At 36.7% G+C, this 14025-nt stretch overlaps 1 protein-coding gene across 2 annotated transcripts in view; it reads right to left on the reverse strand.

Moving 5' to 3' along the window:
- The window catches only part of LOC124167237 (calcium permeable stress-gated cation channel 1), a 38868-nt gene extending 24858 nt beyond the window's left edge, over positions 1-14010 (reverse strand). For both annotated transcript variants that reach the window (XM_046545110.1, XM_046545112.1), the window contains exons 1-6: positions 13907-14010; positions 13477-13591; positions 8842-9065; positions 4884-5075; positions 3735-3920; positions 1229-1309 (exon numbers count right to left, since the gene is read on the reverse strand). In XM_046545110.1, the coding sequence (XP_046401066.1) occupies positions 1229-1309; positions 3735-3920; positions 4884-5075; positions 8842-9065; positions 13477-13591; positions 13907-13914 (806 nt within the window). In that variant the 5' untranslated portion in view covers positions 13915-14010. The remainder of the gene's footprint in view (positions 1-1228; positions 1310-3734; positions 3921-4883; positions 5076-8841; positions 9066-13476; positions 13592-13906) is intronic.
- Between the last annotated feature and the right edge of the window lie 15 nt (positions 14011-14025).

A 14025-nucleotide genomic window follows, 5' to 3' on the forward strand; every position in this document is an offset into this window, starting at 1 on the left:
TGGTATAAAAATGCAGATGTTTAAGTAAAAAATATACCTTTATGAATAGCCACATAAACCTTTTACTGCCAGCCCATTTCAGGTGGCATGTAAGAAGACTGCCAAGGCTATTTTCCGGAATTAGAAACATTTCAGATTTAAAAATTTTTAAGCTACTTAATTTTATTTAATACGTCTAGATTTTTTTCCTAATTCTTAAGATATATTTATTTCTTATAACCATAGATAGATTATGGGGGTTTACATAAATTACAGCTGTTGAAAAGGCCACAATCACGAAAAAAAGTGAAATAATTTGGGCCGATAAATCAGCCCCTGGCAGTTTTTGCTAAACCAGCGAGGGTCGATATATCAGCCCGGTGGCCGTAAAAGGGTTAAATTTATTTTTGAAATTTTACGTTGGATATGTTGAGATTATAAAAGAAAGTTTATCAAGTTACGAGATGGAATTAAATAAATGTAATAAAACAATTTTGTAAAATTAAAAACAGCAATTATAAGAAATGCATGAAATGGATTTCGAAATTCAATAGTATGAAGCATAAGTAAAATGAGGAAAAATCATAACTTGATGATAATAAAATACACAGAAATTTATGATATAGTAAGAATCAACACACATATTATTGGAAGAAATATGATGGAACACACAAGCTTTATTTTCTGCAAAGCATTCCAAGGTATCTTTATGATGTTGCAAATCTTAGTATCACCAGCATGGTCATATAAAGTAAAAATTCTACCTCTAGGAAAAATCATTTGCCACTGTGAAATTTTTGCTCTTCATGTGCACTTGCAAATGACTCTGTAAAGGTAGGCTGCTGGCTAATCTATGGTAATTTCCTTGAAAAAAATCATGACATGTGCCAGCATAATTTTTCATTTCTTTATTTAATTTTTAATTGTTCCAGGAAATTCAATTCTTTACCTTCGTTTTCATCGCATTAGATTTTAAGAATAAAATAACTGGTATGATTACAGCAAATAAAACCTTAGCCGTACAGAAAATTAATCACGAGTTGCTAAGCATTTTGCATAAAAATTAATCAATTTGAAAACTTACTTCCTGTTAGTCCAATCTGACAAGCATCACGTGATTCTTACTTGTATGTACACCACTTTTGCAGCCAATACAAGTTTATCAAACATGTAAAAGTAATGCGTGTACTTTGACAAAAAAATAAACCAGTGGACAAAAGGTTGGAATGGAAAAAAATCAATTTCTTACCTTTCTTTGTCTATAGCACTAACTTTGGTGATATCAAATGCCAGCTGAATATCATGAATCTCCATTTCAGGATATGCCTCCCTGAAACAAATTGAATTTAAATCAAATATGACATGTAAGATTTAACACTTTCCCAGCAAACAACATGTAAAAACTCTTCTCGGGATACCGCACGGGTAATATTATATGAGAGCGCCGACGCTTCGGGTAGCGACTCGCTACCCATTCTCACGGCTACTAAATTTAAAATTAAATTTAATTCTAAATTTAAGGCACCAAATTTGAAATTTTGGGCACGCTAAAAGTTTTCGAATGTTCGTATCTCTGAAAGTTTGCAAATCAAATGTTCATAAGAAAAGGACATAATATTCGTAATTTTCGAGTGGTAATGAGTGGGTCACCATGATTCCACAGGAATGAAGCTTACAATATGATGTTGTGTTGATACTAAAGTTTCTCCGACTGAATAAAGGAATATAATTGATGCTCTTGGGCACAGTTCACAAGGAGAACTTAAACGTAGCGCACTGATTATGTAGTGGTATAGTGTATATCCACCTAAACGCCGTTGCATTTCAGTGGAAGTTCATAATAAAGTTCATTTTATAATTACCAAGAATGGGACTGAAGTTTGTAATTTCGTGACAACGTTTCTTTCACTATAGATTGGATTAGCCTTTTCGACAGGATCAATGATTTGCTTCGTAAAAACGAGAACTTTGTAATAAGGTTGTTTGTATTAATGAGAGTTTACTGTAGTTGTTTCTGTTAAGGTATGTTCTATTAGTGTACAATAGAAAAATAAAATCAGTCCCAACCTACAGGGCCAGATTTAGGATTTGGGTGGCCTGAGGCCCAATTTGGTGAGAGGCCTAAATATACAAATACGATCAAGGGCAGAAAGGCGATTTTTTAAGAAAGAGACAGCCTGCTATGTACTCCTTTCATCAAGTGAAGAAGAAAGCTGTAGTTCAGCCTTCAATGGAGATATTTAAAAAAAAAAGGTGAATAGAGGCCACCTAACAGCTTCCAAATAATTTATAATAAATAAATATGCTTTTTCCTTTTCGTTTTTCCATTTGATTACTGTTTAATTCATGTACAACATTTACAACTTCAGCACCGATATTTCACGAAATGTTCGAATTCCAAATGTCTTTTTGAATAACGCGCGAAATATACATGCTAAGACATACTGCGGATATGCGATCATGAGATAAGGAATTTTGATTTAAAAATTTAAAGGTATCCAGAGTGAGGGTTCAACAATTGCATTTTGTTATGCTTCTTGATATGTCTTTTAATTTATAGTGAACATTATAAGTGGAATGTCAACTTAAACTCTGAGAGGAAGTTTCACTCGGTACCAATGGAATTCTCATTTTTTTTAAACTTTTATCTGTATTTTTTGCATATTTTCGAAAGAAATTAGGTATATGTTGCAAGGAATTTTATTAACTTATTATTAAACATTAGTTAATAAAAATAAAATATGCGTAAAAAATAAGGTTTTTGGATGTTTATTTCGCTCTTTTGGAACATCATAACCCCTAATTCGTACGGAGCTCAACGGTTCGACATTTGTACATATTTTCTGGAACGGATTGTGTGAGAAAGTTGGGGACCACCTGTGTTTATCAGCAGCGTTAACCACTTATTAACATCAATCTTGATGACTACATGTTAACAAAAAAACAACCCAGCTTCACTTCGACAGGGTTCCCACTCTAACTAATTTATAAAATTCACGGTTTTTTCCAGGTTTTCACGGTCTAAATTTCGCCAAATTCACGGTATGATGACACACCATTTTAGGAAGAAATATTGACCACATAAGAATCATTGGCCGCACCTTAACTAAAAATTTAGCAAACGCGATAAATGCCGGGAATGCAAACACAGAAATGAAAGTGCTCTTATGATGTCGCATATCGTTACCAAAACTTGGGGCCGGCTAAATGTTGTGAGTGGGAAAATGGAGGGAGACAGGGAAGTGAATTTTTTGCCAGGGCTAATGAATACTTTGGTAATCGGTCTTCCAATCACAGGCTTAGGGTCTGTGTACAGTCGTGGCACAAGGACCACTAATTGCTCTTCGTGTATACGTGTGCAGATAATTGCGTGGACAGTGTCTGCGAGTGACTGACCTTGAAATAATGATCGACATGTCGATTTTGCTTTTGATTTGTCAATCAAATATCTACAATTAAGTTTGAGAGATTTTTAAGGTTTTACGACAAAATTCACAGCTATTTCCAGATTTTTTCACGGTAGACGAAATTCACGGCTTATTCACGGTTTTAGGTTTTCACGGTGGAGTGGGAACTCTGCTTGAATCCTCTCATACATGACGGTTTTTTTCAGGTTTTGTAAATTTTACTCCCATCATGGCGGAATGATCATGCTTGGTGAGTGGCCCGGCCCCTCGACCTTTGATCCACCACAGCCAACATATTTAAATGCATTCAAATGCAATTCATTGACTATAAAAAATAATGAAACTTACCGGAAGTGCCTCTGCAAATCATTCTTATCACACATGGCTCTAGGAATATTAGTTATCATGAGAGTGCGAGACATATTGTTGTCACCATCTTCAAACTTCATTGAAATGGAGAATCTCCTCATGATAATTATTCCCAGTGGCAGAAAGAGGATGGACAATGTTACATGGGCCCATAAAAATGGAGAGCTGAAGAATGAGATGAAAAAATACATCAGTTATCTAAAATCACACCTTCAAGACTCATTCATTATTATAGATACCATTAAAAAGATTTATAAGCCTGATCTAAATGTTACATTAAAAAACTAACAAATAAAAAAACTGTCAATAAATTTATAGCAATCTGTACACATTTTCAACTATCATAGGATTTTTTAATTCAATTATCAGGTTTATTGTGTATAAAACATCTAAAATTCACACAAGAGAATGAGGAGAGGCATGCCAAGATTCTTAGATTACACAGGAAAGGTAGGATACTACATAGTACGAAACTACGCCGCTGACTTCGAGACTACTGCTCAGCATGATTTCCATGGGGTCATACTACCATCCCAGTCATAATGCTCACTTCATCATCTCATAATTTGCAAATTAATCTTGGTTTCGAGTTCAAATTTCTTGAAGCAAAATCCTTAGTCGTCAATCGCTTATTCATGCTGTATAAACTCACAATGCTACCAGAGTGGCGTCTCAGGCACGAATAATAAAATTGCATAGGTGATTCACTCACTGAATATTAGTCCTGGTATGGCATAGTTTTCATGAGATCTCAGTTATTTTTAGTTCTTCTTCATTAATATGCATTCACAGGGCAAATGGAAAAGAATCATCTAGCCAATGAGATGACAGTGGAGAATGACAATGTGAATAAAGGGCTGAGTTCACTTGAAGTAGTAGACCCTTATCAAGAATACCCTCTGCCTCAAATATGAATATTTTTCCTAAGTTCTTGTGCCTGATGTGAAATTTTCACATTTGATATAGAGGTTATTATAGACATAGGTCTAATCTTATTATGTATTTGAATGTTTTAAGATTAAAGCATGGGCTTTAATCAAGCAATGGGTACGGAAATAATGACAAAATGTGATTAGTGAATAGAGAGTGATGTAACCATTTAATATAGGCATGGAACAATAGTAGTACCTGGGATCCAAGTTATGCAGGGTTGTGTGTCCAAATGACGTCTCATCTCCTTCTAAGTCACCTTGGAAGTTGATCGGCAGTATGACACACAGAGATATCACCATCACAATCATTATATACACAATTATATGTTTCTGGAAGGACAAATACTGGACAGCATCAGCACCACACTTATGCATAATGTTTTCATTCCTGAAAATCAAATAAAAATACTAGCATTAGCACAGCTGAATAAAACTCAACTCAAAGAGATAACAATTTCTTCTTTTTCACAACACACTAAAAAAACACCACAACTGATGATAATTGACAAAGGGAAGGAAAAAGGAATGCTCCACCCCACCAAGATAAGGTAAAATGCTTCCGTTGATAGAAATAGTTGCACAAGGGATTGGATGGAGATACCCGATTCCATCACTAAGACAGTGCAGAAATTTCTATCCAGGCTAGTGAAACAGACTTTACTATTCCTAATAAAGTAGGAGATCATGTGAGAAGAATGAGATTTTCTTTTAAATTATTTAGGCAATATCTATGCAAAGGCTTCATGTGTGGATGGATCATTTTGGTTCTTCCGTTCATGGTTCCACCAGTTCTTAAGCTTAGACCTGAAGCCAAAAAGAATAAGTACCAAAATAATTTGCATAAAACCCAATATGAATACATTTCTCATTCTTTATATTTAATAATGCATACTTAAAATAGAGTGATGTTATGGAACTGATCTCTTAAGGCCTGTTTCACATGGATGCGGCCTTCCACGCTCCGCATGCGGATAAAATTCCATTGACGTTAATGGAAGCTAACACAGAACGAGTACAGACCGTCCACACGTGGAGGAGCCATCCGCGTGGCCCCTCCGCCTGCGTATGGGCCACAGAGACAGGTTTGTACTTACACATGAACGCAGATGGCTGATACGGGCCATACGGGACATGCGAAAATAATTGAAAATCTTTCATAAGGACTAGATAGGATACAACGACGAACTTAGGACGAACTTCAGTAAAGGTGGTCACGAAAGCAGCTTTTAATTTTCTTTGTGCCACAATATGTTGCACCCTTAACCTTCTTTTACAGGCACTTGTCTTCCGTTTTTTCTAACCTGGTACACAGCAATTGTTTGAAAAGCACTTGGCAGTATGGCATTCTTCTACCTAGGCAAGCTGCACCAGCTGATACTGCACCGGACGCGGACCGATTTCGTCCGTGCCTATGTGAACAGCAGCAACTGCTCTCTGCACCCTGTACGTGGACCGTCCGTATCCATGAGAAACAGGCCAAAGGGGTACTTTATATTTTTAGGTAGTTTTCATAATACCATAACAAAAGCCATTAATGGCTTATGAAAGTTAATGAAAGGTGAAATACTTGAACAGAAACTGTAACTGAGAACCTCTACAGGGAACTGAAGCAGAATCCAAACGGAAAAAAAGGTGTAACCGATGCAACCTTGGATTCACATAACCATGCACATGGTTCCCACTCAAACTAAGATATAAAATCCACGGTTTTTTTCCAGGTTTTCACAGTCTAGATGTCATCAAATTCATGGTTTTTAGACAAACCATTTTAGGCAGAAATGTTGATTGCGTAACGATCATCGGCTGCAGGTCAACTAAAAATTTAACAAACACAGTAGACACCATGAATGCAAACGCAGCAATGATAATGCTATCTCTCCTGGCGTCACATATCGTTTGCAAAATTCAGCTCCCGCTAAAGGTTGTGAGCAGAAAAATGGAGGTACCAGGGTGCCAGGGAAATTAAGAAATGTCTGAATTTTCACCAGAGTTAATGAACACTTTGGTTACCAGTCTTCCGGCTTTGGTACAGGCTTAAGTTCAATGTGGCACACAGACCAAAAATTGCACTTAGAATATAAGTGTGCAGATAAATGCATGGACAGTGTCTGTGCATGACTGACCTTGAAACATGATCGACATATCAATTTTTCTTTTGCTCTTTCAATCGTAGTTCTAAAATCAAGTTTTGAGAGATTTTTATGGTTATATGACAAAATTCACGGCTTATTCCAGGCTTTTTCAAGGTAGACAAAATTCAAAGCTTATTCACGGTTTTAAGGTTTTCACGGTTGAGTGGGAACCCTGATGCATTCATGGCTTCATGATGTGAAGCAAGATTTGTTATTGACGTTTGTCGAGGCAGAAATCATATACAATACACTGCACACAAGTCGCCCAGAGGTGGAATTCTGTTTCCTTGAATGTTAATTAAATGCCACGGGATCATAGCAACTACTAAGTCAGAAATAACTTTGTGTGCCAAATTTCAATTTATTAATGATCACTTCCACATTTCTGGAGATCAGTTGGGATTTTATGGGATGCTGCCACATTGGTTACCAGGCTGGTGAAACCTTAGTCACTCCTATAGTTTATGTTTAAGAGTCATTTATGAAAAAAGTGGATGAATATGAAGTAAAATTTAATTATACTCATACATCAAACTGCAGAAAGTTGCTCAAGGTTTAACATATTATATACGAATTCACAATAGGATACGAATGATAATACAGCAGACTTTCCATTATCTGGCTGAGGTTTATCCGTGTAGCGGATTATCCGTGCATGAGTTGATGTTTCCCTCAATATTAATAAAAAAATAAAATTGGATGCAAAAGAGAATCCCATTCGTAAAAATGGAATTATTTTATTTACTTGCTGCCAAGGAAATTTTCAAGTTCTCTTGGATATCTGCTCTAATACTGCAGGCAATGATCAGTGGTGGGAAAAAAAACTCTTGATTAATTTCAGAAGATTTTTAACTGATTAACAAATTGTAACCTAAGAAAATTGTTATCTACTATCTTCAATAGCATAATTCATAACGCAAATGCGCAACTATTGCCATGGCCTCGCATGCGGTTGTTTACGGCCCAAGGGCACTAGAGATTTCGACCCACTTGGGCATGCATACACTGTGACTAGTAAGGGTCAAACTGGAGAGGAAGGGAATAGCATAAAAGAAGACAGCAGGGGAAGTGGAAGTAGAGAAAGAATGAGTCATAGCCAGGCACTCGCCTTCGTGGACAATTTGCTGTGAGTCCTGGTTTCCTATAACAACTGCTGAGTGGTGGAGATATCGCACCTGTCTCCTTCACAGGAGTTTTGTGTTCCTGTTTACCAAGCATCACAGTGCACGATAGCGCTCAGTAATCACGGATTCGCATCCCACAGCAGCTGCATCCTAGGCACTTTGGTGTGAAATGCGACTACGTGGCGTGGTGCCTGACAGTGTAGTTTCTGATGTCGCACAGTGGTTTTGAAGCATTCACGTAAACCACTTTCCTGAATCTGTGATCTCGCAGCCACGAGTGTGCAGTTTTCAGGAATCAGTTATTAGATGGAGCAGCAGGAATAAGAATACAATCACGTTATCACCACTAAAAAGATTGTGGTATGGAAAAGAAAGCCCTTAATGACTCCAGAGAGCATTCTCAAATAACAGGCAATGTGGATATATACAATAATGATCTGTTACATTCAGTGGCGCAGCGAAGGGGGGGATTTTGGGGGATAAAACCCCCCCCAGAGCTCAGAGAAATTTTTGAGTTTGATCCATTTTGCTTAATGGGTTAGTATTACTTATAGAATAGTGTTAGGATTAATCAAATATCTCTCATAAAGCTGTAAAACTAGTCACTTTGAACCATTTATCTTAAAATTTTCTGGAGGAGGGCCCTCGCACCTCCCGCTTACCCTGGCAGGTATGCAATACCCACACACTCCAAAGTATTAGTTGTGCCTAAAACCCCCCCTAGCCTTAATTCTTAGCTGCGCCCCTGGTTAGATTTACAATTACAAGAAATTACAGTGAAAGGTTGGATTATTTGTGCTTTCCAATTATGTATTCGTGCCGCCTCTCCTCATCATTAGCCTGGATAATCGGGAGTTTGCTGTAGTTAATTTGCAACGAGTCTATAGATGGAACTCACCTTATTTTAAAAGTAGCCACTATCCAAGAAAAGAAACCTTTATCAACATAAACTCCGGTTGATTCAGCAGAGGATAGAGAGGCACTCTCAGAAGAAAGGCCTACCAGCTCATCTGTTCGGCCGTAAAATAACTGCGTCCATTTCTCCTCGTTCTTCTGCACAAGAGCAATTCTTCCATAATCCCAAGCCCTCTTCCTCAGCATGGCAAACATTAGCAGTAGTAGCTATAAAATACGATTAAGAAACAAATAAAAATACGAATAAATCCAAGTTAATGAATGGAGCATTCAAAAAAGTGTCTAAATTGTAACGCTAAAAATATTAAAGTTTATAATTTGTTTTGAAAGTGTGTTACAAAATTATATTTTTGTGATTACTTTGATTTATAAGATACTTCATTTTACCGCAAGAATATTCTCTACACTTAAACTTTCTCAGAGAAGTACAATCCCAATTACAAGTCTGACTCTCTTGAGCAAACTTTTAAACATCTTGACAGGCAGTAAAAGTGAAACAACAAGGTATTTTATTTAATGATCATGTAAGTAAGCAAGTGATAGGTTGAAGAATCACTTTCATGTTTTCTGTAACAGTTTTAAATATAACTTGGTGGAACTTGGATTCATGGTTTAATAAGTAGATAAAAAATTGTACAGTAATTCCACACAACTTTTTATCCAATTAGGGCCTTTCCGAATGACATGAGAGCAATAAAACCAATGAGGTTCACCAAATAAAAACTTCATTTACTCAGTCATCTGATTAAAAAAATGCAAGCCATCTTGAGATAAGTACTTTTAAAAAGCAAAAACTGAAACCACTGAACTGAACTATGATAAATGCTTGGCATATGGACCAACATGAGTGGCACCTATGGGGTCTCTAAGGTCCAGCTACAATAAATTAGATGGCATAAAAATCTCCGACTTGAAAATATATGAGGGCTATTCACAAAGTAAGGAACGTTTTCGCTTGCCGTCACTAGGCGCCTGCCAGGCGGTGTCCGTGACCTTGGCACGTGTCAGCATCCAGCCGTGACAACGGGAATGTCTCTGCACTGCCTGTTTTTTCGATACACAATAGGAAAATGAGTTCTGCAATTGAAATTCTCGGCAGTTATGAGGTGCGGTCAGTAATATGGTTTTTGTAGGCCAAAAACTTCAAAGGGATAGAAAATTATCGTCAAGTGTGTGAAGTGTATGGAGGAAATGTAATAAATGAAAGTTCTATGCAGAAATGTCTAAAAATGGCTGAACTGACGTTCACAACGAAGAAAAGAGAGGACGTCCGAGCATTGTGACTGACGAACTGGTCGCTAAAGTTGATGGAAAAGTTTGTGAAAACCGCTGTTTCACAAAAATGGAGTTTTTGCTTTGTTTCCCAAAAGTTTTACGGATTTTCTTGATTGAAATAGTCACACCATGGCTTGGCTACCACAAATTTCGCGCAAGATGAGTGCTGAAAGTTCTTACAGACCACCATACAGGTTAGCGAAAACCAAGAAAGTCTTTACACCGCACCCAAGAACTCCATAATGCCTTCAAATGGGAGGTTTTTCCTCATCCACACTATAGTCTCGATCTTGCACGAAGCGAATATCACTCATTTCCAAGAATGAAGACCTGGCTAGTAGCACAGCATTTTGACGATGACAACAAGCATTGGATGTGAGTTACTGGGAGGCTGAGATTGCAGGCGGCAAAATTCTATGACGAAGGAATTTCGAAGCTTTTCCACCGATATAATAAGTGTCTCAATTTGTTTGGTGAGAGAAGTAGTATTTTGTCGCTCTTTCAGATATATAAAAAAATCTTTTTACTATTCTTGGTTTTTTTCTTCATTACAGAACATTCCTTACTCTGCGAATAGCCCTCGCACATAACTGTGCCAATTTTCATTGCAACTGGAGAAACGGAGTCCGAATCTAATGATTTTAGATGTAGAAACATCCTCTTTTACATGACAAGTTCGTAGTTAAAAGTTGTCTTCTGTAACACATTTTGAAAATATATTTATTTGTGGAAACAGCACAAATATGTTCAAAAATATAAAAAATAAATGCCGGGATGTACTCTTTACCTATGAAAATTATTTTTAAGTACATTTTTTCAAAGTGCCATTTCATCTTGCATAATTCGGCCTTCAAAACAGTATCATTTCCAGGATATTTCTCAATGTACTTGGAGAGATGTTAGCAATACTATCAATTAGCAATACCAAGAGCCAGTGCAAACCATGACTAAGACATTAGTAAACAGAGGCGCTCTAAATAAAGATGTGTACAGTTGTCAGTTCACTTAGATGAGAATTAGCATATACATGTGAGTCTGAGCCACTCAATGAGCAAGGCCTAAGGTTCTCTGAGAGGCCATAAATTCACCCAAGAAACTTGGCTACAAAATGTTAAAAACAAGAAAAGCAGTACATAATTAATTGAACTATCCATGCTTCTCCACAACATAGGAAATGAACTGTATCAAATATTAATTCAGTTCATGCCCACATCCTTATGATATTTACTCCATATAAATATGTGGTTAATTATGGATAATTGCTGGCAACAGAGCATTCAAGAATTACGTAAGCACAGTGCTGGCCATTTTAGATCCCCCTCTTTTCAGCTCAGATAAAATGAGCACTTCTCAAACTAACTTTCCCCACTTCCTTGCATAAGATTTTTCAGATTTTTATACTTTCTTCACATCCCTCACTCAGTGATTCAACATAAAGGTTGGTTTGGATAGGTGAGGGTAGAGGTCACTTCAGATTTAGTCATAGACACATGAAATTCACACGTTCAGGGTAAGGACTTCCTTCGTAGAGTTCCTTTCCCTGGGCCACCAAACACTTAGAGAAGATTTTTTAATGTGTGTTTTAAGGCTTCACCCAGAATTAGATCCTGACACCACCTCATTAGCAGCTCAATGCTCTACCCACTAGATCACCACAATCGCCTTGCTTCATATAGAGAAAACTAAGAAATTAAACACTACATTTGAAGCGTTTCTTTCAAAATTTCATATGGTTATAAAAAATTTATATAATAATATTCTTTACTAGTTCTCATTAATAACGTATTATTAGTACGCATATGCATGCTATGTGGCACTATACATTAGGGAACACATATATATTAGCTGGGTGTTTTATAAACTGTGCACTCCTTTCTTCGCTAAACATTTATCAGTAAGTAAACCCATGATCCCCCCACAATTGGTGCTTACGTAATTCTTGATCGTCAACTAAACAGAATTACAAGTGCCAGCAACAAGTGGATGTTAATTTTCAATGTTTAAATTTTTCTTTTATTTCTATTTTTACTTTTAATTTAGCAAATTAATCTACTCTAATCATCACATTCATGTAATCACAACCAAGCAAGCAACCTTGGTGAATGCAATGGACTTTATGTTCAAAATAGCTTCAGTAAATAACTCCTTAGCACTGTAAATTTGTGATATTTTCCATAAGTCCCCATTCATCAATATCAGACAGTGCCCAACTACTAATATACATCAATTATTGTACTGCATAACTTTTGTAACCTGAAATCTAATAAGAATAATACTTGGGGATATTTTATTACGGTGATATCACCTATTGGGGCAAACCCTGGGACCAGGGGCCCCAGTGGGCATTCCCATCCGAATATCCTGACCAATTTGCTCCTGCTTCAAGATTAGGCTACCTATAGACTCAACCTGAATTGAACTCAATGAAATTGTGCTTCAAATCAAGTGTCAGTTAGATTAATCAGCCAATACCCTGCAACACTCTTTCTATTCCTAGCACAAAATAATTACAATGTACACAGTAAAAACCGAAATGACATCTGAAACATAACTTATGATCTCAAGACCATATAAAGCCACAGACATTAGAAAAATCCAAGGATTTTTATGAAAACTACTACGAACTTAAAAGACAACGCTTAATATCAATTCGAACCACCACAGCTACAAGTATTTCCGAGTCAAATTTATAGAAATTGAGTTCCTGTGTGATACAAGTACTAAATAAGCATTAATTTCCCACAAGATCCTATTCCCTAAAAAAACCAGTCGCATCAAAGAAACCGATTAACCACGAAATGATAAATCGGATAGATGGATCCCATGACAACAGTGAGCCCATTAATTTGAACGTCATGCAATGCATACACGGTGGCCAGTAGTAGCCATATATAATACTTCATTTCAAAAAAAATAATTATAGTCGACCTTCAGTTGGTTTACGTAAGATTCACATATTCGTCTCAGACCATGGGAGGGCAAGCTATAACAGATGTGGCTGAGTAGTAGTGATTGCTATGGGATGGGTTTAAAGTCATATGTTTTGACGCAAGAGGTGTTATTACAGTTTCCCCAAGACTTATTAAATATATCCATTCTACAGATCGAGTGGGTTATCTTCATAACAATTTATTTAAGAACTGACCCATCAACGTACTACAGTATGTTTTTGGGTCGGTCAACGTCACTCCATTAAACATTATATAACCTTATTTTACGTTTCGACACATACAAGTGACCAAACACATTAAATCATGAGACAACTGGATATATTAAAAACGGTTGTTGGCGTAAGTTAAAAGAGATATCACATTAAAGGCACACGTTTGATGTCAAGACTCACAAGCCATCCGAGGACGTTTATTAATATATTTTCAGGTATTCCTTCATAGGCTGAAAATTTGAAAGGATGCTTGGTGGTATTCAAATAGGCACAGGTTCCTGGATGGTCCGGTGGGCTGAAAAGAGAAACAATGTAAACTAATTGGTAATTGCGCAGACAAAAAATATTTAACTGGTAAGGGTGAAAGATAAGCTAAAACTTAAGACAGCTCATTCAAACTACTAAATCGAGTAAATTTAATATCAATCACATGAACAAACGATGTCTCCCACCCAATTCTAACAACAGACGACATTCCTATGAAATAGGGTACATATTGTACAATGATATATTGCACGGATTCATTTAACGTCATATTTACAGCTATAAATGAAACAAATATTGAGCATACTACACATATCTCAATGAAAAAAAATTGTTTGGCACTTACGTCGACATTTTCTTTAGATACTATGTGTGATTGAGCTGTCTCTTTGACAGCGAAAACACATTAATCGGGTTTCGCAGTGCAGCTGATGCAGATCAAGAACAGCAGCGCCAACCTGCGCG

This window comes from Ischnura elegans, chromosome 10 (genome assembly GCF_921293095.1).
Source record: "Ischnura elegans chromosome 10, ioIscEleg1.1, whole genome shotgun sequence".
In the NCBI taxonomy this organism is placed as follows: Eukaryota; Metazoa; Arthropoda; class Insecta; order Odonata; family Coenagrionidae; genus Ischnura; species Ischnura elegans.